Source organism: Saimiri boliviensis, chromosome 2 (assembly GCF_048565385.1).
Source record: "Saimiri boliviensis isolate mSaiBol1 chromosome 2, mSaiBol1.pri, whole genome shotgun sequence".
NCBI lineage: Eukaryota > Metazoa > Chordata > Mammalia > Primates > Cebidae > Saimiri > Saimiri boliviensis.
In genome coordinates, this window is record NC_133450.1 from 188,105,323 (window position 1) to 188,129,592 (window position 24,270).

The 24,270-nt window shown below is 41.3% G+C and overlaps 2 protein-coding genes and 1 long non-coding RNA gene across 3 annotated transcripts in view; 1 reads left to right on the forward strand and 2 right to left on the reverse strand.

Moving 5' to 3' along the window:
- LOC141583753 (uncharacterized) overlaps positions 1-24,270 on the forward strand; it is a 121,961-nt gene that overhangs the window by 60,145 nt on the left and 37,546 nt on the right. The gene's annotated exons all lie outside the window — the stretch shown is intronic.
- On the reverse strand, positions 9,175-10,132 carry LOC101043949 (olfactory receptor 13C7-like). The gene is given in 2 exon segments (XM_010331742.3): positions 9,175-9,421; positions 9,423-10,132. Coding segments are annotated over 2 exon segments (957 nt in total).
- On the reverse strand, positions 19,738-20,697 carry LOC101043636 (olfactory receptor 13C7). Its single transcript, XM_003943850.2, has one exon. It carries the CDS (start codon positions 20,695-20,697, stop codon positions 19,738-19,740), a length of 960 nt encoding a protein of 319 aa, XP_003943899.2.

Genomic DNA, 24,270 nt, shown 5'->3' on the forward strand with positions numbered 1-24,270 from the left:
TCGATTTTTAATCTACTCTTTAAATATATGTCTTTTAATAGGCATGTTTAGATGATTTATATTTAATGTAATTATTGATATTTTAGTGTTTGAGTCTACCATTTTATTTTTGGTTTTTTGTTCCCTCTTGAAATGACTAAATATTTATGTCTCTCCCCCAACAAATTTATTTGTTTAAAACTAATACTCAATATGATGGCATAATGAGGAGAAACATTTGGGAGGTGATAAGGGCATAAAAGCCAGGATCTCATTTTAATGGGATAAGCACCCTTATAAAAGAGGCCCTAGAAGAACCCCTCCCCACTACACCATGTGAGGACACAGTGAAAATGTGCCTGTGTATGAGGAAGTGAGCTCTCACCAGACATTAAATCTGCCAATGCCTTGATCTTGAACTTCCCAGCCTCCAAATTTGTGAGAATTAACTCAGTTTATGGTATTTTGTTATAGCAGCCTGAACAGGTTAAGACATGTCTGTTTTTTCTTACCCTATTTCCTTTTTTTTGCCTTTCTGTCAGCCTCTTAAATATACTTTAGAGTTCCATTTTGAATTACATACAGTGGATTTGAATGCACCACTGTGTAAAGATTTTTTTATTGATTAATCTAGGTATTATATTATACATGTATAAATTACTGTGTTCTAGTAGTAGCCATATTTCATCATTTCAAGTGAAGTGCAGAAATCATATCTCCCTGTATCTGCCTTTACTATCCTCCAGTGATAAGTGTCTTAAATATTTTCTCTATCTACATTGAGAACTACATTAGGCAGTGTTATAATTTTGCTTCAACCATCAAATGTAAACTTGAAAACTCAAGGGAAGATGGAAAACCTGTTATATTTACTCATATTTATTCTCTCCATTGTTCTTTATTTCTTTATGGTGTTTTAAGTTACTTTATTTTTTAGTGTTTTTTTTTTCTGTTAGAGAACTTATTTAGCTATTATCTTAGGGTAGAGTTGTTAATTACAAATTCTCTTACTTTTCCCTCATCACAGAATGTCTTCATTACAGTTCCACTCCTGAAGTATTGAATTCTCATGTCACTAGATATAGAATTATGGGTTGACAGCTCTTTACTTTCAGCACTTGAAAAATGTTGCACCGCTCTTTTGGGGCCTGTTTTGTTTCTTATGAGAAATTCATTGTTCTTTGAATTGTTTTTTTCCCTGTGGATGAGATGTTTTTTCTCTTCCACTGATTCAAGATTTTTTTCTTCATCTTTTAGTTTTCAAAAGTTTGACTGCGATGTATCTTGGTATGGATTTTTTTGGGCTTATCCAATTTGAAGTTTACTCAGTTTTTGGACTGAGTGATTTATATATTTTGCCAAATTTGGTAAATTTTCAGCCATTATTTTTTCAAATACTGTTTTAGCTCTACCTTTCTCATCTCCTTTCCATATTATGATGAAAACATGCATTAGATCTTTTCTTATAATCCTACAGGTCTCAGGGCTCCTTTCATTTTTTTAATCAGTGGATTTTTTCAGTCTTGTTGGGAATGGGGGAATTTCCAAAGTTTTGTTCTCAAGTTCACTGATTCTTTAATCCTTTCCCTCTCTTCTGTTGTTGAGCTTATCTATTGAGTTTTAAAAATAAATTATTGCATTTTTTTTCCATTCTAAAATGTCCATTTGGCTTTGTCTTTATATTTTCTATTTATTTGCTGAGATTTACTCTTTTTTTCATTTGTCTCAAACATGTTTGTAAATGCTTGTTGAGGAATTTTTATTACACTCCTTTAAAAATCATTTTCAGATAATTCTAAGTAATATCTTTCAATTATCTTTTATCATTCAATTTGAGATTTTCTTTTTTTTTTTTCTTATTTATTTATTTTTTATAGACAGGGTCTCACTCTGTCACCCAGGATGGAGTGGAATGGTGTGACCATAGCTTACTGCAAACTTGACCTCCTGGGCTTTAGCGATCCTTCCACTTCAGCTTCCAGAAGTCTAGGACTATAAGTATGTGCCACGGTGGCCAGCTAATTTTTTTATTTTTTATAGAGATGGGGTCTTACTATGTTGCCCAGGCTGGTCTTAAACTCCTGGCCTCAAGCAATCCTCCTGCCTTGGCCTTCCAAAGTGCTGGTATTATAGGCATGAGGCACTACACTTGGCTCCAGTAACTTTTAGAGACTGAACTATTCTTCCTCAGTTCTCTCTCACAATTTACACAGAACTCAGGGGTATTTAATCATTTGTCCATTCATCAGCCAACTCTTCTGAAGCACTCCGTGTGTGGAGCCATGACAGTGTTTTTAAGGGACTGAGATGGCTTCAACCTGACCAGAGTGTGGAAGGCTCCTAGGTGCTTGGGGACCGAGGTGGGTGACCCAAAAAATTATATACAGTGCCTTGAGTGGTGAACGAGATCAGGAAGACTTTTCAGGGAATGACTTGAGGGACAGGAAGGGTTATATGGGAGGAAATGAGAATGGGAAGCTGCCCTCCTCTCCTGGAAACACAGGTGCCATTCCTGTAGTTTAGAGTTGGTCTGCCTGGGTAATAATAGTGTGTAGCCTCACCTGCGAGAACACCGCAAAGCCCAGCTTGGGAGAGTCTGGCCCCCTGTGTGCCTGGAGCCATGTTTTTTCTCAACTCTCATCCATGCTAAGTCCAGTATGTTGGTCACCTGTTCCTGGAGCTGGCTCTTTCCCAGCTTATCTTTGTGTCTTTTCATTTATTTCTAGTTGCGTCTAGAGCTTATCTTTGTGTCTTTTCATTTATTTCTAGTTGCGTCTCATGTCTTATCTGCAGGGAAGGCACCTCCTGTCATTTACTCTGACCCTCTGACTGTATCCCAGCTTGTACACCACTTGCCTCCCCATTATCTGTTTGATCTCCTGGGAAGGCATCTATCTCATTGCCTGCCCAGGTTCATCTTTTCTCTTTGCACAGTTCTGACTGCCAGAAAGTGTTCTCTCATATTGACACAGGCAGGAAAATCTCTAGGTTTGCCCCTATGAATGTGATGATGGTTCAGCTTCACTCAGGGATTATGAGTTATAGGAAGATATCAGACTTACGCACTGGGGAAACTGGCATTCACCAATCACTCTATGCATGGAAATTGTTAAGTCCCTCTTCCTCTCTGGGCCCCACATTTCCACACTTCTCACTTTGGAATATATTAGTTTACAGAATATTTCATCCCAGGGACTAAATGATCTTATACATTTCTCTCTTGGACTTCCTTTTACAACACGTGAGAAGTCTTTTTTTTTTTCCTTTTCCGTCCTCCTGTGCCACTAGATCTGAGGCCAGGGATGGGGCTGAGTCAAGAAGAGTTGGAGTTGTGAACAAAAAAGAGTTACAAATCTTTAAAAAGTTGCCTCCTTTGTTTTTATCACAAAATATGTTGGCAAATGGCTATAAATATCCGATCTCATCTGAAAGCGTCTCCCAGAAGTGTTAGCACCTGAAATAGGTGAAAGTTACATTTCTTGTCTTTATTCTGTGTTTAAGTAAAAGCCACAAAGGACCGCACATTACATATATGAATCAGTTTAGATTCCACTCTGTTATGGGGTCTTTTCTAGTCTCTGAAGTGATTTAAAACTTAGAAATTCAAGTCACAAACTTAAGAAACTTCTTACATATCTGGGATTATGCCCCATGATCTAATTATTCTGAAGTCTCTCCAGAAATACTTTCTTCCCTCCTTCCCTTTCTTCCTACCCGTTCTGCAGTGCTGTTGGGAAGCATTAGGGAGGAAGGATCATTCTGGCCTTGCCTGGATTAACATGAACCCCTGTTAATAAGAACTCTCACCAGTCCATGCTAGACCTGGGAGAATGTGAAACCCACTACACTGGAAAAATCCTTGTAGTTCAGTCCCTTTGACCATTTTCAAATTCAGGATTGGATGAAAGCCAGCAACCTAGAAGATCTCTTGTCTCTATCCCACCAAATGGGGTCTATTAGGCAGCTGCTACCCAGGCCAGCCTTTTAAAGGGTCACAAATAAACCTGGTCATGCCTCCTAACAGAGAGTTTCAGAGGCACAGCAGCTGTGGACTTCAAAAAAAGCAGTCAATCAAACAAGGGGCATCCTGTTATGCACAGCTAAGTCTTTTCCTCTGTGTGTGTGTGTGTGCATGAGAATCCTGTGTTTGTGCATTTGTAAGAGCGTGGCTGGTTTACCACTGGGATCGGGTAACCTCCACTTCTAAGATCCAAAACTGAGAGCTGTGACTGCCCAGGCAGCAGCCAGAAGCATCTTCAACGTGGACCACTGTTTTCTGATACACTACAGTTTCTTGATCACACTCCAGTTTTCCCTTTCCCATTTAATTCTAATGCTGGGGGTGGTGTGATGAGCTCTCATTCCACGGATGTCCTTGGTATATAAGAGGAGCCTGCCCAGTGTTAGCAAGAAATAAGACTTAGGCAGTCCCATCCACCTCTTCCACAAATGATATGCCTGCCTTGTACACCAGCTCTAAAAGTCCTAGAGTCAAATTCATGCTGCATTCATAGTCATAAGTCATTATGCCTTGCATTGAATTTTTTTGTAAGTTATATTACATATACAAAAGAGTATAAAAAGCATATGCATACAATTCAAGGAAAAGTAAGAAAATACACATCATATACCCCTTTCCAGGGTAAAAATTAGAATATTCCAGTACCTTAGAAACCCCTCTTATTTTCCTCCTCAATTACATTCCCCTCTCTTCCCTCTCTTTTAGGGGAGACCACTATTGTGACTTCTGTTAATATCTATTTTTATTTTTTTCAACTTTATGTGAATGCAGTTATATAGTCCATAATCCTTTGTGTGTATCTTTTTATACAGCATAACGTGAGATACATTCACGTATTTGCATGTATCACATTTTCATAGGTACTGCAAGTTTAGCTGCAGAAATCAGTAGCTCATTCTTTAATTGCAGTGCAGCATCCCATTAAATAAGTATAACATAATTTATGTATTCATTCTACTGTTGATAGACTTTTGTGCTATTTCCAATTTCTGGCTATTATGAATAAAGTTATAAAAATTCTTATATGTAGGTTTTTTTTTTTTTTTGGTAGAAATTTACCCTTATGTCTCTTGCTTATATAGCAAGAACTGGGATTTCTGAGATACATTTCTTTCATTTTAATAAGCATTTGTTGAGTTCTACTTGTGCCAAGCTCTATGGTGGGCAATTGGGATGACTGCATAGATGTATACTAGACATGTAACCTGTCTTTAAGGAGTTCAGAGTTGAGAGGAGGAGACTGGTATGTCCATAATGCAAATAAGGCTGAGTAAGGTCAGTGCTATATTTGTGTTAGAAGTAACATGTTTTAGGCAGGCAAAGGAAGGACTCATTAACCCTCACTCAGAGTCAAGGAAGTCTTCTCAGAAAAAGTGATATTTAAACTGATTTCCAAATAGTAGCATTTTCACTGGTAATAAGTGGAGAAGGGAAGGACATTCTAAACTCAAGAAAACAGCTCAAAGGCAAGGTGTTTGAAAAATGTAGGGTTGGTCATTGATGTCGATAATAAGGGCTGGGGTAGTATAATTAGAGGACAGGATGTAAGAAGGAATTTAGTGGTCTATGAAGATTTTGGAAGATCATAAAGTTTCAACGGAAGACTGTGGGTTTCCCTCCAGATGCCCTGAGCATGAGTACTTTGGATGACAGAAGTAATATCTTTTGCCTTTTTCAAGGAGAATGAGATCATCAGATGCCAGTTTTGTCTGTGCCCAAGTAAGCACCATGGTGGCCATAGTGCTGGCACAGGTAGACCTCAGGCTTGCTGGAAAGTGTGCAGGGTGCAATTAAGAGTGTCCCAGAGACTGTTGAGGAGGAAGGTGTGGTCTGTGCTACAGTTTTACTGCAAAACATTGCCTGGCTCTGTTTCCTTTAGCCCTCCCAGTGCTTCTTGGTGATTCTCCCATGGTTGAAGAGAATATTGGTATTGTACGAGAATCAGATAATTTAAGAGCTGAGAATAATCTGAGATCATTGTACAATTGTGGAGACTGTGAGTCAGGGAGGAAGGGACTTGCCTGGGAGAATGCAGCCTGTTTGAGGAAAAGCCAGGTTCAGCATCCAAACTTAACTTCTAATGTAATTATTCTACTATTGCATCTCGTAAAGTCTTGGGCATATTCACGATTTATTAATGTTGGAGATCACGAGTAAATCTACTGAAGTGAAAAGGGCTAGGGCAAAGAAAGTGAGCTGGTGAATAATATATTGGAGTAATTACATTCCCCAAACTTACTCAAATGTGATTTCTCTGTAGTTTTGTCAGTGGAATTCAAGAGACTTTTGAGTCAATAAAACAAGAGCTCTCTATAAAAAGAGGCTAGGAGAAAAGATATCTGGAAAATAAGAACGTTTTCTTGGAAAAAAGTTCTCAATTATCAAACAAATACAAATAGTATTTAAGACAAAATTAAATACAACTCAATAGATGGTATTTAAGACAAATCTCAAAAGGAATTTTAAAATTAAAAATAACTTGTTTTTTTTTTTAACTTTTAAGTTCAGAGGCATATGTGTAGGAGGTGCAAGTTTGTTACATAGGTTGGTCTCCTAGACTTAAGGGGAAAAAAAAGACAAGAATATTTAAATTGTTTGAGAGAAGATGAGAGGCATGGAAGATAGACCAGGGGAATCCATTATGAAATTCATAAGGAGAAAATAGAGTAGATGAAAACAAATAATATTTTAAAAGAAAAAAAGAAACATTTCACCAAACAGAAGTTTTAGGTCTTTTAGTCATACAAAAAAGATACTTGCACACACATATTTATAGCAGCACAATTCACAATTGCAAAATCATGGAACCAACCCAAATGTCCATCAATCAATCAGTGGATAAAGAAACTGTGGTATATATATACAATGGAATACTACTCAGCCATAAAAAGGAACAAATTAATGACATTCACAGCTACCTGGATGAAATTGGAGACTATGATTCTAAGTGAAGTAACTCAGGAATGGAAAACCAAACATGGTGTGTTCTCACTGATATGTAGGAGCTAAGCTATGAGGATGCAAAGGCATAAGAATGATGCAATGGACTCTGGGGACTTGGGGGGAAGGATGGGAGGAGGGTGAAGGATAAAACACTACAAATAGGTACAGTGTCTATTGCTCCGATGATGGGTGCACCAAAATCTCACAAATTGCCGCTAAAGAACCTATGGAACCAAACACCACCTGGACCCCAATAACCTATGGCAAATTTTTTTAAAAGAAGAAGTTTTAGGTCTTTTGTTCACAAAGGGTTTACCACTGGGTAAGAACAGTGGCAAAACACATACCTTCTCTAGATCTAAGGATATGTTTTGATTTCCATATGTAGCAGGATATTTCTAGACTTTTCTATAGAAGAAAACAGATTACCTAACAAGGAATAAGGAACTGACTGCCACTGGCCTGCTCTGCAGTCCTGTCTGTAGAGGTCAGCGACACAACGTTCACAGAGCTCTGAGGGAAACAGGCTAAGAGTCAGAGGTTCTACACACAGACCACCATTGCAGAGGCATGAAGGTGAAAAAGACACCTGCCATTATGTGAAAATGAAGAGAGTACACACCTCTCTAATTTCTTTTTGAATAAGAAATTTGATTTAAGAAATCCTCTCAACAGGGTTAAAAATAGAAAATTGCAAGAATAAGGTAGGCACAGTGTATATAATACAGTGAAAAGCAATGAACTACAAAGACCAGTAAAGTCTAATTAATTCTTTATGCTGAATGTGCTGATTCTATTACCCATGAAAAGTTGAAAAAATAGTCAAAAATTTCAAAGAATAATTTCTGTGTTACCTGTGGTTTTCAGAAGATATAAAGAATTTTCCTTAACATTTTCACCATCTTCCCACATTGACTGATTTTCAGCAAAGGCTGTTTAGTTTTTTGTTTTTTATTTTTTCAAGACAGAGCCTTGCTCTGTCACCCGGGCTGGAGTGCAGTGGTGATATCTCAGCTCACTGCAGCCTCTGCCTCCCGGGTTTCAGTGATTCTTCTGCCTTACCCTTCCATGTAGCTGAGATTACAAGCACATACCACCACGCCCAGCTAATTTTTGTATTTTTAGTAGAGATGGGGGTTTGACCATGCTGGCCAGGCTGGTCTCAAACTCCTGACCTCAGCCTTCCAAAGTGCTAGGATGTTTATTTTAATTCTTAGTTTGTTTCTATGAGGTTAAAAGTTTACCTCAGACATTTTCTCTTCTGCTGATCCTTTTAATTGGACTTCTAGACTGATCATTATTTGGAGCCGCCTTGGAATTCCTCACAATCATGTGGGTGATTCTTAGATGCCCCCTGTTGGTCATTGTTTCCGTCTTCCTCTGACTATTACATGGCCTTAGGGATTCTCACGTGGAAAAAAACAAGTGATGGCTGCCACTTGGCTGCATGCTTGGTTAAGCCAGGGCAGGTGGTTAATAGAATTTATTTGATCCTCCTGGACTTATCTCAGTTTTCACGTTACACTGATGGCTCATGAGAGGCCACTGGCATCTGGGACAGAGCCCAGGGATGGACAATATCTTCCAAAAGGGAAAAGAAAAGAGGTCTGTGCCCTTGACCCTTGCATCAGTTTTGCCACACCTTCCTTACTCCCCTCTCTTCTTCAAGAGCATGAATGACTTTCTGGTGAGGACTCTGAGTGAGCACGAAAGACAGAGACAACGCTACAGGTTAATTGTGAAGATATGGAGACAGAAAAATTGAGGAAACAGTTTTAAGAATTTACATGAGAAGGAGAAAACAAAACAATGAGAAAAATACAACTAACTGTTATATGAAGTAGGAAGAGCTTGAAAGGTAACATCAAAGTAAGGACCTATTCAAATAATGTTCAAAGAAAGAAGCCAAGGAGCAATTGAATCCAAGACCTACAGACTAGAGCTTTTCATTAGTCCAACAACAAAAATGTGAAGAGTTAGTTTTCCTTGACATCAGTTTGTTCAGTATCCATGATGGAGAATGAGAACTACAAGTCTAGACAAACAAGAACATACTTCCGTGGAGCTGCATTAAATGTTTCCTGTTTCTACAGAGCCCTTCTATGTAACGAGATTCTGTGTAATGAGATTTACCTGTGTAACATTTGATCAACTTGGCCTTTCATCTTGTCCTCTGGGACTCTCCGGTGGGAGCAGTTAGGAAGCACAGAGCCATTAGGACCCCTCCACCATCACTGGGGGAAACGTTTCTGAAATACCAGGTTCCTCACAGCGGCCTTCACATCCTTGTTCCTCAGGCTATAGATGATGGGGTTAAGCATGGGGGTCACCACCCCATAGAAGAGGGAGATGAGTTTGTCTGCAAGGTCCTGCTTGTCTGCCCCCAGCGGGTCCTTAGACCTGGGCTTCCCATGCATGAAGAGGATGGTCCCATAGAAGACGACCACGACTGTGAGGTGGGCAGAGCAGGTGGAGAAGGCGTTTTCTCCCCTCTGCTGAGGGGATCCTCAGGATGGTGGCAAGGATGAAGACATAGGAGAAAGAGATGAACAGAACTGGGACCCCCAGGAAGATCACATTGGCCACTCCCACACTGATCACATTGACAGAGATATCAGCACAGGCCAACTTCAGGACAGCCAGAATCTCACAGGTGAAGTGGTTGATGATGTTGTCTCCACAGAAGGGCAGCCTCATTGCAAGGGATGTCTGCACCGTGGCAGTGAGGCTTCCAGCTACCCAGGAGCTGGCAGCCATGGGCACATAGGCAGCCTTGCTCATGACCACAGGGTACCTAAGGGGGTTGCAGATGGCCACATAGCGATCGAACGCCATCATGCTCAGGAGCACACACTCTGTGGCTTCCATGGCAAAGGAGAGGAACATCTGCACTGCACAGGCTGAGAAGGAGATGGTTTTCCGGGGGGTCAGGAAGCTGTCAAGGATGAGGGGGACTGAGGAGGTCGTGTAGCAGATGTCCAGGAAGGAGAGGTTCCCCAGGAAGAAGTACATGGGCGTGTGCAGGCAGGAGTCAAGGATAGTCACCAGGATGAGGACCCCATTGCCCAGCAGGATCACCAGGTACATCAACAGGATGAGCACGAAGAATGTCTTCTCCAGCTTTGGATGGGCAGAGAGGCCCAGGAGGATGAACCCCATCACAGGGGAGGTCTGATTGGAACTGACCATGGTGTCTCTATGTCACTTGCGTGAACTCAGAGGGCCAGCTCCGTGATTCTCTGATGCCTGAAGTGCCCAGACAGCCAGTGAGGAAGTCCATTGGAGAATAGCTCTGACAATTGAAAGCATTGTCTATATTGCTCTAAATAAAATGCAGGAAATTTTATCAAAATCCACTTGGTGATTTTTGGCCACCCCATAGAGAGGTTTAAAATGTCACCTGATTAAATTTTCTCATCACATTTAAGGCAGACATCACACATTTACTTCATGTTACATGTGTGGATGATTCACTTTGTTTAATTTTAGCAAGAAATATTATATTCCATTTGTATGATTTTTTTCCCTTGGGATCTAGGATTGTTAGAAAAAACTGGTGCTCCTCATCCTCAATTCCTGACCATTCTGTTCTGTGAGCACTTTTAAAAATTATTATTATTATTATTATTACTATTATTATTATTATTTGAGACAGAGTCTCACTCCATTACCTTGGCTGGTGTGCAGTAGGGCAAACATAGCTCATTGTAGCCTCAACCTCCAGGGCTCAAGCGATCCTCCTGCCTCAGTCTCCCCGGTAGCTGGGACCACATGCACGTGCCACCACACCTGGCCAATTTTTAATTTTTTTTGTAGAGATGAGGTCTCACTTTGTTGCCCAGGCTGGTGTCAAATTCCCCGGGCTCAGGCAGTCCTACTGCCCCGGCCTCCCAAAGTGCTGGGATCACAGGCGTGAGCCATGGCACCCGGCCTGTGAGCGCTTTCAGATGCTCTCTGCCTCCTCTTTTCTAGCTCACTCCCGAGATTACAGAACTCTGGGCTATTTGTCCACTTATGAATTCATTCACTCACTTGCCAGACTCTTCTGGAACACGTACTAACAGGACTGGCATTCATCAACCAATCAGTGCATGGGAATTGTGAAGTCCCTTTTCTTCTCTGGAACTTCATTTCCCAGATGGTTACTTTGAAATAGATTATTATCAGAGATATTCAATCCCAGGGACTAAATGATCTCATGAATTTCTTGTTCTTGGGCTGTTGGACCACAGAGACATCCTTTTCTATGTCATTCAACATTCCCCCAATGCCACTTGGTCACCAGGTATGCCACTGGGGATAGAGCTGGGCCCACAAGAGTTTCTATATTGTTTTTAAAGTGCTCTCTTACCTTTACAACAAGTGTGTTGATTCAAATCACTTCTCTGGGATCTGGGAATAGTCCAGAAGCCAAAAATAGCCAATCTGGTCAGAAAGCAGCAGCCAGATGAGTTAGTGCCTGAAATGGATGGAATTTTTCTTGTCTTTGTTCTATGTTTTGGTAAAGCCCACAAAAGACCATTCATTGCTCATACAAAGCCACTTAAATCCCACCCTGCTATTGGGATTATTCTAGTCCCTGAAGTAATTTAAAGTTTAGAAATTCAAGTTGCAAAGTCAAGAAACTTCTTATACATCTGGGATTAAGTCCCCATGATCCAATTATTCTGAAGTCTCTCCAGAAATACTTTCTTCCCTCCTTCCCTCTCTCCCTACCCATCCTGCTGGGCTACTGGAAAGCATTAGAGAGGAAGGATTATCCCCATCCTCTCCAAATTAACAAGAACCCCCAGTCAATGAGAACTCTCACCAAAGTCCATGATAGATCTTGGGGAATATGAAACCACACAGGACAGATCCTTGTGGGTTAGTCCCCTTGGCCATTTACAAATTCAGAATTGAGGATCTCAGGTTCGGGTGAAAGCCAATGACCTAGATCTCTTGTCTATATCTCACCAAGTAGGTTCTGCTAGGCACTTCTGACCCAGACCAGGCCTTTAAAGGATCATAAGTGAATCTGGTCATGACTTCTACCAGAGAGTTTCAGAGGCAAGGCAGCTGTGGACTTGAAAAAGAGCAGCTGCTCACAGAGTGGTGTCCTGTTCTATATGACTGAGTCTTTTCCTGTGTGTAGGTGCATGATAATCCTGTATCGGTGCAGTTGTGAGAGCACTGATGGTTTACCATGGGGATCTGGTAACCTCCACTTCTAAGATCCAAAACTGAGAGCCGTGACTGCCCAGGCAGCAGCCAGGAGCATCTTCAACATGGACCACTGTTTTCTGATACACTATAGTTTCTTAATCACACTCCAGTTTTCTCTCTCCCATGTAATTCTAATCCCAGCAATGGTAGGTGACACATGTAATGAGCTCTATTCCACAGATGTCCTTGGTATGCAAGACGAGCCTGCCCAGTGTCAGCAAAAACACTTGGGCAATCTTGCCCAGCTCTTTCACAAATGAGCATGCCTGCCTTGTTCTAAAAATCCAAGAATCAAATATAGCCACATTAATAGTCATAAGCCATTTTGTCTTGTGTTAAATGTTTTCCTTTTTGTGAGATATATTATACATACAAAACAGTGTAAAAAGCATATGTATAGCATTCAAGAAAAAAAAAAAGAAAATACACTTCCATGTCCCCCCCTTCAACCAGGTTAAAAGTAGGATGTTCCAGAACCTTAGAAGCCCCTCTTATTTCCCCATCCCTTTATATTTCCTTATTCCCTCCCTTCCAAGAAGTGACCATCATTTTGACTTCTGTGGAAATAATTTTGTGGTAGGCAGAATCTTAATGATCCCCACATCATCACACAACTCCCTTCCTGTGGTGATCAAACACTAACCTAGGTACTGCTGTGAAGGGATTTTGTCAATGTAACTAAAGTTCCAAATCGGTTGGCTTTAAGATTAGAAGATTATCCAGTGAGGTCTGACCTAATCAAATGAGCCCTTTAAAAACAGTTTTCTTCAGTTAGTAGCAGAGGGAGAAGCCAGATTCAAAGCATGGGAAGGATTCCACATGCTGTTTTGTTTTTTTTTTTTTTCCCCCGAGACGGAGTTTCCCTCTTGTTACCCAGGCTGAGTGCAATGGCGCGATCTCGGTTCACCACAACCTCCGCCTCCTGGGTTCAGGCAATTCTCCTGCCTCAGCCTCCTGAGCAGCTGGGATTACAGGCACGCGCCACCATGCCCAGCTAATTTTTTGTATTTTTAGTAGAGACGGGGTTTCACCATGTTGACCAGGATGGTCTCGATCTCTTGACCTCGTGATCCACCCACCTCGGCCTCCCAAAGTGCTGGGATTACAGGCTTGAGCCACTGCGCCTGGCAGCTGTTTCTTGATTATAAGTTGGAGGGAGCCGCAAACAAGAACCATAGAGCTGCCACAAGGAGCTAAGCATGATCCCTGGCAATGACTAGCCAGGAAACTAGGACCATAGTCTAAAAAACACAAGGAATTGAATTCTGCCACCAGTACCAATGAGCTTGAAAGCTGACTTTTTCTCAGAGTCCGGCTCAACTCACCCAGCCTTCTCACTTCCAGAACTGTGAGCTAATAATTAGGTGTGTTGTTTTAACCTGCTGATGGTGGGGGGTGGTTTATTATGCAAAATGAGAAAGCTAATATGTATTCCCTTTATGTCCTTCATAGTTTTACCTTCTGCAATGTATTAGTGTACAATGTATTGTTCCATTTTGAAAAATGGAGTAACAGTTGCAAACCTAGCTTTTTTAAATAATACCTTTAGGGGGTACAAGAGAAGTTTTGTTACACAGATATATTGAGTTGTGATGAAGTCTAGGTTTTTAGTGCAAGCATTACCCAAAGTAATGTACATTATGCCAATTAAGTAATTTCTCATCCCTCAGCCCCCCTCACATTCCACACTTCCAAGTCTCCAGTGTCGATTAGTCCACACTTCGTGTCCATGTGGATACATTAGTACTTGACTTTCTGTTTCTGGGTTGCATAACTTAAGATACTGGCCATCCAATATGGGCAGTTCCATCCATGTTGCTGTAAAATTCCTTCTCTCCTATGTCCAAAGAATACTGCATTGTGTATATAGATGACATTTTCTTTATCCAATCATCTGCCTATGTATGCTTAGATTGATTCCATCTTTGCTATTGTGAATAATGCTGTGATAAATGTACCAATGAATGTATCTTTTTTACATGCTTAATTCTTTTCCTTTATGTACATACAACTACTGGGTATCTACGTAAAGGAAAAGAATTATGCAATGGCAAAATCCCATTTTTAGTCTCTACTAAAAATACAAAAATTAGCCAGGCGTGGTGGCGCATGCCTGTAATCCCAGCTACTTGGGAGGCTGAGGCAGGAGAATTACTTGAACCTGGGAGGTAGAGGTTGCAGTGAGTTGAGATCGCACCATTGCACTCTGGCCTAGGCAAGAAGAGCCAAATTCTGTCTCAAAAAAATTAATTATGTAAAAAAGTAGATTGGTAGTTCTATTTTTAGTTCTTTGAGATATCTCAATACTATTTTCCCTTGCGGTTTTACTGACTTGCTTTCCCACAAACAGTATATAAATGTTTACCTTTTTTCACATCCTCACTAACATCTGCTATTTTTTGACTTTTTAATGATAGTCATTCTGACTGGCAAACCAAGCTTTTGAATGAAAAGAAAATATTGCCACTATTTTGGGGAAGACTCACCCGAGAATCTAAGCTCTCAGTTTTAATAGTCCCTTCTGGGTAAGTCAGACAGTGCTGTAGTGTGGCCAGGTACCAGACATCTGGGAGAAATACCCGATAATTTGGTGGGTGTATTAGCCAGGGTTCTCCAGAGGAATATTACTAATCATGTATATGTGTGTCATAAGGAACCGGCTTATGTGATTATGGAGGCTAACAAATCAGAGAGTGTGGATTGTTTTATGTTTTCCACTTCTAAGCTCTGACTATGGCCCTCTTCCCACTCTTGGGAACAGATCAAAGCAGAATGCTCTCTGGAGTGGAATGAGTGTTCTCTGCTAACCCAGTCAGCAAGACATCGAGAGATAAGAGGGTATTTTATACATGCATGGCCAAGATAAGGCCAGTGCAGGAAAGAATGTGGGCCAGGCTGTGAGGGGCATTCTGTCCTCAAGTTAATCACCATAGGCAGCAGGGGTCTACGAATAAGAGCCCTTGACATGCCTGTCTCTGGAGTCACAGGGCTACCCTCTGGGCTGGCTGCCTTCTCTGTGAGGTGTACAACTGTCATGCCAGGATCTCCTTTACTGTCCTGGGGACTCCTTACGTCTCTCTTATGCGTTGGAACTTCTGTTTCTTTTGTCAATTTCTTTCTGTTTCTTGGTTTAATCTCTTATTTGGATAGAGCACATTCTTGAATAAGTTCCTTTTTTTTTTTTTCTTTTGAGACTGAATCTTACTCTTGTCACCCAGACTGGAGTGCAGTGGCACAATATTGGCTCACTGCAACCTCCACCTCCTGGGTTCAAGTGATTCTTCTGCCTCAGCCTCCTGAGTAGCTGAGATTACAGGAACACGCCACCACAATCCACCTAATTTTTGTATTTTTAGTAGAGATGGGGTTTTGCCATGTTGGCCAGGCTGGTCTCGAACTCCTGACCTCAGGTGATCCACCCACCTCGGCCTCCCCAAGTGCCTGAGCTACTGCACTCAGCCTTGAATAATTTCTCAAGAATGAGTGTATTGTATATACATTTTTGAGATCTTATGTGTCTGAACATATTTTTATTTAACTTCCATAAATGACCGATAATTTGGCGGGTGTATTAGCCAGGGTTCTCCAGAGGAATATTACTAATCATGTATGTGTGTGTCACAAGGAACCGGCTTATGTGATTATGGAGGCTAACAAATCACGAGATTTGTAGTCAGCAGGCTGGTGGCCCAGGAGAGCTGCTGAAAAAACTAATTTCCCAGCTCAAAGGCAGGAGGAATTCCCTCTTCCTCATCCTTTTAGTTCTATTTAAGCCTTTCACTGATTGAATGAGGCTTAGTACATTAGGGAGGACAATCTGCTTTATTCAATCTATGCATTCAAAAGGTACTCCCTCACAGACATCTCCAGAATAATATTTGGCCAAATATCTGGGTACCCCATCACCCAGTCAAGTTAACACATAAAATTAATCAATCATCGCAATAGTGTGTGGAACTCTAGGAACTGACTGGAAATCATCTTCCTTAGGAATTTGAAGGTAATTCTGGTACAGTCAAAAGCCATTTTGATTGTTGATCTTTTATGCTAATTATTTTTTTACTCCATGAAAGACTAAAGTACCCATGCTCTCTACTGTGGCTGTTGTCTGCCAGTCCAGAGAGCCATGATTTTACCTTCTACAGAGAATAAAACTTTTGTTGGGGTGGGCAAGAAATAGTTGACTAATGCCATGGAATGAGTGAAGGGGTACAGGGACTCTGCTTCTTATACATTTGTCACCTAGTCTTCCTTTTTTAGCGGTGCTTCTTACACCCCTGTCCTACAGGTACTTGGTACAGTGAGTTTCTCTGTGCTACAAATCTAGTCATTGCCTATTACTATGGTTTAAATGTCCCCTCAAAAACTCATGGTGAAATTCAATTCCCATGGCAACAGTGCTGAGAGGTGGAACCTGCAAGAGGTGATTAGGCCAAGAGGGCTCAGCCTTCATGAATGAATTAATGCCAGTATTGCAGGAGGGAGTTATTGCAGGAGTTTGGCCTCCTCTCTCTCCTTGTTTTATGTTCTTACTTGCTCTTTCACCTTCTGCCATGGGATGATGCAACACAAAGGCCTTCACCAGATGCCGGTGCCATGCTCTTGGACTTCACAGCCTCCATCACTGGGAGCCAAATGAACTTCTACTGTTTATAAATTACCCAGTCTCAGATATTCTGTTAAAGCAGCAGAAAATGGAGTAAGACACCTAGCTTTCCAAGTTTCTGGCTTGGGATTTGGCTCTGTCAGATCTGCTACGGCAATTATCGCTAGTTAATCTGCTTCCTAACTTTCACAATGTTCTCACTGTTGATATCTTACTTCTCCTTAACCTTGTGGAGTTTATCAGAAAGAAAGGAAGACTATAGTTTTCATGGCTTTTAGGAGGAATGAAATTAGATGCATGTGTTCAGTCATCCTTTATGCCTCAGTCTTGATTCCATAAAATTTCTAACATCCTGCTTATTTTTGTAATTGTTTATTGCTTATTTCTCTCCTGTTAGAATATAAGTTTCACAGGCATGAGTTTTTTTCTGTATTGTCCACAGATGTTTCCTTAGTATAAAAATAGGGCCTTGCTGACAATTGACTCTCATGCAGAAGGTGTCAGGAGCCATGAGCTCATAATACCACACACACACAGAAAAAACTTAAGTAACTAGATATAATTTATGGGAAACACAAAGACAGACACCACAGAACTGCAATCAGCAAAATCAGACTGTGGTAAGCTTTATACTTTCCCATTATGGGAAACTATTCCTTCCAAAAAAAAAAAATCTAGCCTAAAAGCAGGGTGGTGGTGGGAGGAACAGAGGCAGAGGGAAAGATAGAAAAAGGGAGGGGGAAATACAGACCGAAAGAGGCTATATTAGTCCATTCTCACGCTGCTGGTGAAGACATACCTGAGACTGCATAATTTATAAAGAAAAGAGGTTTAATTGACTCACAGTTCAGCATGGCTGAAGAGGCTTCAGGAAACTTACAATCATGGCAGAAGGGGAAGCAAATATATTCTTCTTCATATGGTAGCAACAAGGAGAAGTGTCAAGCAAAGAGGGGAAAGGCCCTTATAAAACCATCAGGTCTCATGAGAACTCATTCACTATCATGAGAACAGCATGAGAGTAACCACTCCCATGATTAAATTTCTTCCAACCATGTCCCTCTCATGACATCCCACAACACGTAGAGATTACGGGAACTACAATTCAAAATGAGATGTGGGTGGGGACACAGCCAAACCATATCAGAGACAAATCACAATGTATGCTGTTATTCGGATCCTGGTTCAATTTAAAAATTAAATAATTTATAAGACATTTCTGGAAATATAAACATTGGATAATTGATGATATCAAGGAATTATTGAGTTTTAGGGGATTTATTTATGTGTTAGATATTAAATGGGACTTTATATTTTTGTAAGAGTACTAATCTTTTTTGGATATAAATACTAAAATCTTTGAAGATGGAATGCTGTTATCATTTGGGATTTGCTTTAGAATTATTAAGGAGAAAGAGAAATAATCCACAGGGCTACAGAAGAACAAGACTGGCCATAAGCAGCACAGAAAGACAAATTTTGCATGTTCTCACTTGTTTGTGGAAGCTAAATGTTAAAACAATTGAACCCATGGAGATGGAGAGTAGAATGATAGTTATTGGAGGCTGGGAATGGTGGTGAGAGGGTAGAGGGGAAGAGATGGCTTATGGGTACAAAAAATAGAATGAATTAGATCTAGCATGTGATAGCACCACAGGGTGACTCTAGTAACAAACAATTTAACTGTACATTTAAAAATAACTGAAGAGTATAATTTGTAACACAAAGGATAAATGCTTGAGGTGATGGAAACCCCATTTATCCTGATGTTATTATTATACATTGTATGATGGTATCACAACATCCCATATACTCCATAAATATATATACCTGCTATGTACCTGGGAAAATTTTAAAAATTAAAGATTACACACATACACACACACACACACACACACACACACACACACACACACACACAATCTGCCATGAGCAGATCATCTTTGGATCTGGAAGATGAATACCTAAGTTTTATTCTTTCTACAGGATTAAAATTTCCCATAAAATAAAATAAAATAAGTCCCCAGGACTTAGCCTAAGTATTGCAGCCTTTATTTCTATCTCACATAGGTCTGGTCCTCTTTGCATATTTGGTTTATCATCTCTCTCTCTGCAGAACAGCTTTCTCTTCCTTGCTAGATAAGGGGGCACATTCATCGCTGCTTTACATGGTCTCTCAGTTCAAGAGCCTTAGGCCAAGTGAGAGCTGACTCTATGTCCAAATTCCAAATGCCTTGGAGAGAAAATATGACTAGCCCAGTTTGGGTCAATTCTCCAATTATCTATAGCCAAAGGAGAGAGTATGACTGTCCTCTCAGTAGGGGCTAAGGGAAGACACATTCTGCTTCAGGCAGAACATTCCAGCTAATGTGTTATAGGCTACAGATATGCCAAGCTCAGAGTCTTCCTGGGATTACTAAGCAGAACCTGTAGTGACCTAAGCCCCCAGGTGAATTGCCTTCAGCCATGAATAGATTCATCCAGTCACCCCAGAGTGTCATACGCATCCTATTATTTTCTGTGTGCTCCATGGCAAGACAAAGATTGGGAAGAACTGTGCTAGGGAAGTGGGCAGGGTCATTAAGTTCTGTCCCATGGTGTCTTCAGTGCCTCCTTTCAAGAGTGATCTTGGCTTTACATTTTTGTAACACAAAGGTACACTTGGGTGTTTTTCCCAAAACAGAGAAATCACCTGCTCAAAAAAGTTAAATTCAGACTTGAACAGTGGAGAAACAAAAAAATTATTCCTGTGTAACCAGCAGCATCCTGCTTCCATCCCCTCAAGCCACACTCCCCCTGCGTTCTAGGTTTCAACATTTTCATTGGGTTCAATCACAGCTAACGTGCTCTATTACATGAGTACTTCAATTTTCTGGTAATTACTCTTCACATGTCTCTTCTTTGGAAAACATTCTCTTCTGAGATTTGTGGGTGAAAGCAGCCAAGAAGCAAAGAGCTACGTGGACATCTGTTCCCCCAGACATCATTGGGCAAAGCATTTCTGAAATACCAGGTTCCTCACAGCAGCCTTCACGTCCTTATTCCTCAGGCTGTAGATGATGGGGTTGAGCATGGGGGTCACCACCCCATAGAAGAGGGAGATGAGTTTGTCTGCAAGGTCCTGCTTGTCTGCCCCCAGCGAGTCCTTAGACTTGGGCTTCCCATACATGAAGAGGATGGTCCCATAGAAGACGACCACGACTGTGAGGTGGGCAGAGCAGGTGGAGAAGGCCTTTTTTCTCCCCTCTGCTGAGGGGATCCTCAGGATGGTGGCAAGGATGAAGACATAGGAGAAAGAGATGAACAGAACTGGGACCCCCAGGAAGATCACATTGGTCACTCCCATACTGATCACATTGACAGAGATATCAGCACAGGCCAACTTCAGGACAGCCAGAATCTCACAGGTGAAGTGGTTGATGATGTTGTCTCCACAGAAGGGCAGCCTCATTGCAAGGGATGTCTGCACCGTGGAGGCAGTGCTTCCAGCTACCCAGGAGCTGGCAGCCATGGGCACATAGGCAGCCTTGCTCATGACCACAGGGTACCTAAGGGGGTTGCAGATGGCCACATAGCGATCGAACGCCATCATGCTCAGGAGCACACACTCTGTGGCTCCCATGGCAAAGGAGAGGAACATCTGCACTGCACAGGCTGAGAAGGAGACGGTTTTCCGGGGGGTCAGGAAGCTGTCAAGGATGAGGGGGACTGAGGAGGTTGTGTAGCAGATGTCCAGGAAGGAGAGGTTCCCCAGGAAGAAGTACATGGGCGTGTGCAGGTGGGAGTCAAGGATAGTCACCAGGATGAGGACTCCATTGCCCAGCAGGATCACCAGGTACATCAGCAGGATGAGCATGAAGAATGTTTTCTGCAGCTTTGGGTGGGCAGAGAGGCCCAGGAGAACAAACTCTGTCACAGAGGCCGTCCAGTTGGCATTTAGCATGGTGCAGCTCCTCTGTCAACTGAAGGAAATACTCAGAGGTCCAATTCCACATTCTTTGCTTTGCATAGGAGCAGTGCATCTGGTCTAGAGTTTCAGTCTGGCTAAGAGATTAAAAAAACAGTTTTGAAAATCTACAGTATTTATTTCCAAGAAAAAGACAACAAAATAAAAAATTATTTTGGGGCCACAGGACACCAAATGCACAAGGTTTAAAATGACTCTGATAATGTAACTCATGTGATCAGTGACAAAGACACATAACACATTCATTTAGGGGTGCTACATCCTACATGGCAATTTACCTCATTAAACTTTGATCAGAAAAGTGACTTAAAGTTTCCATGATCCTCCAAATTTGTACCAGATACTAGTGACTTAATTACTTGTGAATCCTCACCTTATAACTATTTATTCTCTTTAGACAATTTTTGTATAAAGCAAACTCCTGATGTTGCGCAAGATCTTTCTCATGGGCAACACCAGCCCCAGCTGGGTCTTTCAGGAAGAGAGATGCAAGGGAAAGGGGAGAGGGTTCCAAGGTAACTTCATGCTCTGGAATTTTCAATATGTCTCTAATATTTATATCTGATGTTTCATGAAGATAAATAGAAGGCTGGCCCCAGAAACCTATAGTGGCTCACAATTTCTGGGACTCTAGTTCTCTTGGGTAACTAAAGCAGTCCATTTTTTCTTATCATTCTACTGAGGTGAGTGTCCACACAGGAATTAAGAGTTCTTGAACCTAAGTATGTCACCCAGATATAGACCGCCACACTGATTATGCCCCCCAAATAAATCTGGTCCCAACCTCTGTCCTCTTCTGCAGAACACTGATGCATGGGCTTTCAGCTTGATCTCTTCTAGTGATGAAGAGCTCACTACATTCCCAAACAGCCTGCTTCCTATTTACAGAGCTCCGAAGTATCAGAACATTCTTTATTCTAAACCAAGCCAGCAGCCTCCTGAGTTTCTCTCATTTATGTGATGGTGGTTTCACCTTCTTGTGGAATTGCCCGAGTTTGTGAAAAGTCAACAGAAGAGGCTCTGAAACCATATGACCATCTTATTTCTGGGGGAGTCTCTGAAGTTAGGTGAGTCCATTACCTAAGACTGAAAAGTTTCATAGGCTTCTTGCCATCTAGCCTTTCTGACCCAAGAAGGAGTTTCACATGGGCCTCAATCTTTGTGATAGCACTGAAATTGCTTCATTCCTTCCCTTCTCAAGTCCCAACCCAGCTGGAAAATCAAGTCAGAAGTTAGGAATGTGACTGTGCCAATAAAAAGATTAAGTATTACTCATATAAGAACCCTAACTTACCTTTGTCAGTAGTCTACTGAGAAAATATGCCCATAGCTTAGGAATGGCGTGTGGGCCAGAAATAGCACTAGCTTGAAAGACTCGGGTTGAGATGGCCACCTATGATTTGAAGAAAAGAGTGAAACCTAGTTCTTCCTACTCAGTCTTGGTTTTATGTTTTAAGCAAAATTTCCAAATGAATAACCAGAACATGTAAAAGGCAATTTGAAATCAGTGCTGCCATTGGGACTATTATGCTCCCTGAAGTGATTAAAAGTTTGGAAGTAGAATTGTACAAAGTCAAGAAACTTTTTATCCTTCTGAGACAATGTCCCCAAGATCCAATTATGCCAAAAGCACTCCAGTAAGCCTTCTTTTCCTTCTTCCTTTGTTCTTGTTGGAACTTTCCACACTTAGACCATTGAGGGAAATTAGAGAAAGCATTTGCATGTCCTTTTTGAACTTCTGCAAACTTCAAAATGCTAAAAATTCTCAAAAAGAAGCTGGAGAGCTAAATGTTATTTTGGAACACCCTCCATCCATGCACTATGGGATCAGCAGCTGTGGGCACAATAATTCCAAATCAAGTGCTCAGGGGCATGACTGTGGACATTTTGGAGGAACTTCCATGTAAAGCCCTGGGGAGACTTCAATGGGGAGTCAGTTTCTGGCAAGTCTATGAACAATAGGGGAGAATTAACACATGAAGAGACAGGCAAGGGATGAGAGGAAGGAGAAGATCATCTTAGGGACAGAGCTTGGCACAGCTCTTGGGCTTGCTTGTTTCTTCCACAAGCTCAACAAGGCATTTGAACAGCATCATGGAACATGAGGGATAGCACAGAGTTCAGGGAAGATATTCTATGTTAGTGGAATCTGGAGTATCATAGGCAGCGTCTAAGATGGCCCTAGTGATTCTGCCTCCTGGTATTCATGGTATTCATGGCTTTGTGTCATCCTCTCTCCTTGAGTAACTTGCATTTAACCAAGGGAAAACACTCACTTACTGACTTTAGTGAAACAAACTTCCAGATTGGAGAGACAAATGTGACAAGGAACTGAGAGAGGTCTCTGGCCAACTTATTCAGGACCTCAGCCCAACAACTCTCAAGGCACTGAATCTTGCCAACCACCTAAGTAAGCTTGGAAGTAAACCTTTCCCCAATTAAACCTTCAGATGAGATCCCACCCCTAGTCAAAACCTTAGCTGCAGCCTTGTGAAAGACCCTGAAGCAAAGGATCCAGTTAATCTGTAATCAGATCGTGACCCACAGAAATTGTGAAACAACATGTGTGTTATTTCAAGCCACTTAGTTTTGAAGTAGTTCGTTATGCAACAATAAATAACTAATATGTGGAGGATGATTATAAACTATGAGGAAGAAGCCAGGGAAAGAAAGCAGTGAAGTATCTAGAAAACAGTGATTCAGTGAAAGGGATTCCTCTACTTCCTCAAAAGTCTTTCCTATTGCCAGAGGACAGTAGTCAGCAGGTTTTTTTCTCATTCTGGGTCAGTCTGCTTATTTCCCTGCACCTCTATCCTGGGTGTTAGCTTAGCTTTTGGCTACATGGAACATGATCACTTCCTCTTTTGTGTATCAGCCCTTTAGAGACAGAATAACAATAAATCACTGCAGATATGTGCAGCTTCGCTGAAGATATGGCCCTGAACTAGGCACATCACTCCTTCTACTGCCTGCTGTGGACACTGTGTTTCTGTGAATGTGTCAGACATCCCTCTGGCTTACCTGGCAAAGAATCATCTCCTCTAGGAAATTTCTCATAGCAATTCCCACAGAATTGCCCACGGAACTCTCTCTCCTCTAAACTTTAAAAGCCTCCTTTCCTGGGATGTCCAGCTTTGTTCTGAACTCTGGAAATTAACTTGTTTAATTTATTTTCTCTGGATGTGTCCATGTGCTTAGTTCTATTCACATATCCATATGCATAATGTGTGTGTGCACATATAGGTGGTTTGTAATTCTTTTTCTCTTCAGCCTCAAGGATCTGGTGATATTCATTTCCAAGATGAAATGCCAATAGGCTTCCTGCTGAATCATGAACTTGAATCTTGATGTTCAAATCCCCCTTAGTTTGTCTAACTGATGCTCCAGAATTCACCTGCATTCATTATTTTCATTGTCTGGAAACTCAGTGGTGGCATTATCTGTCAATAGTTCTTTCAACCCTGTCCCTCATTTTTCCATAGTAGAGTTAGTCTTTATGATCATGGTGGAAGAGCAGGAATCAAAATGATGACCAGTGAGCTCAGTTTC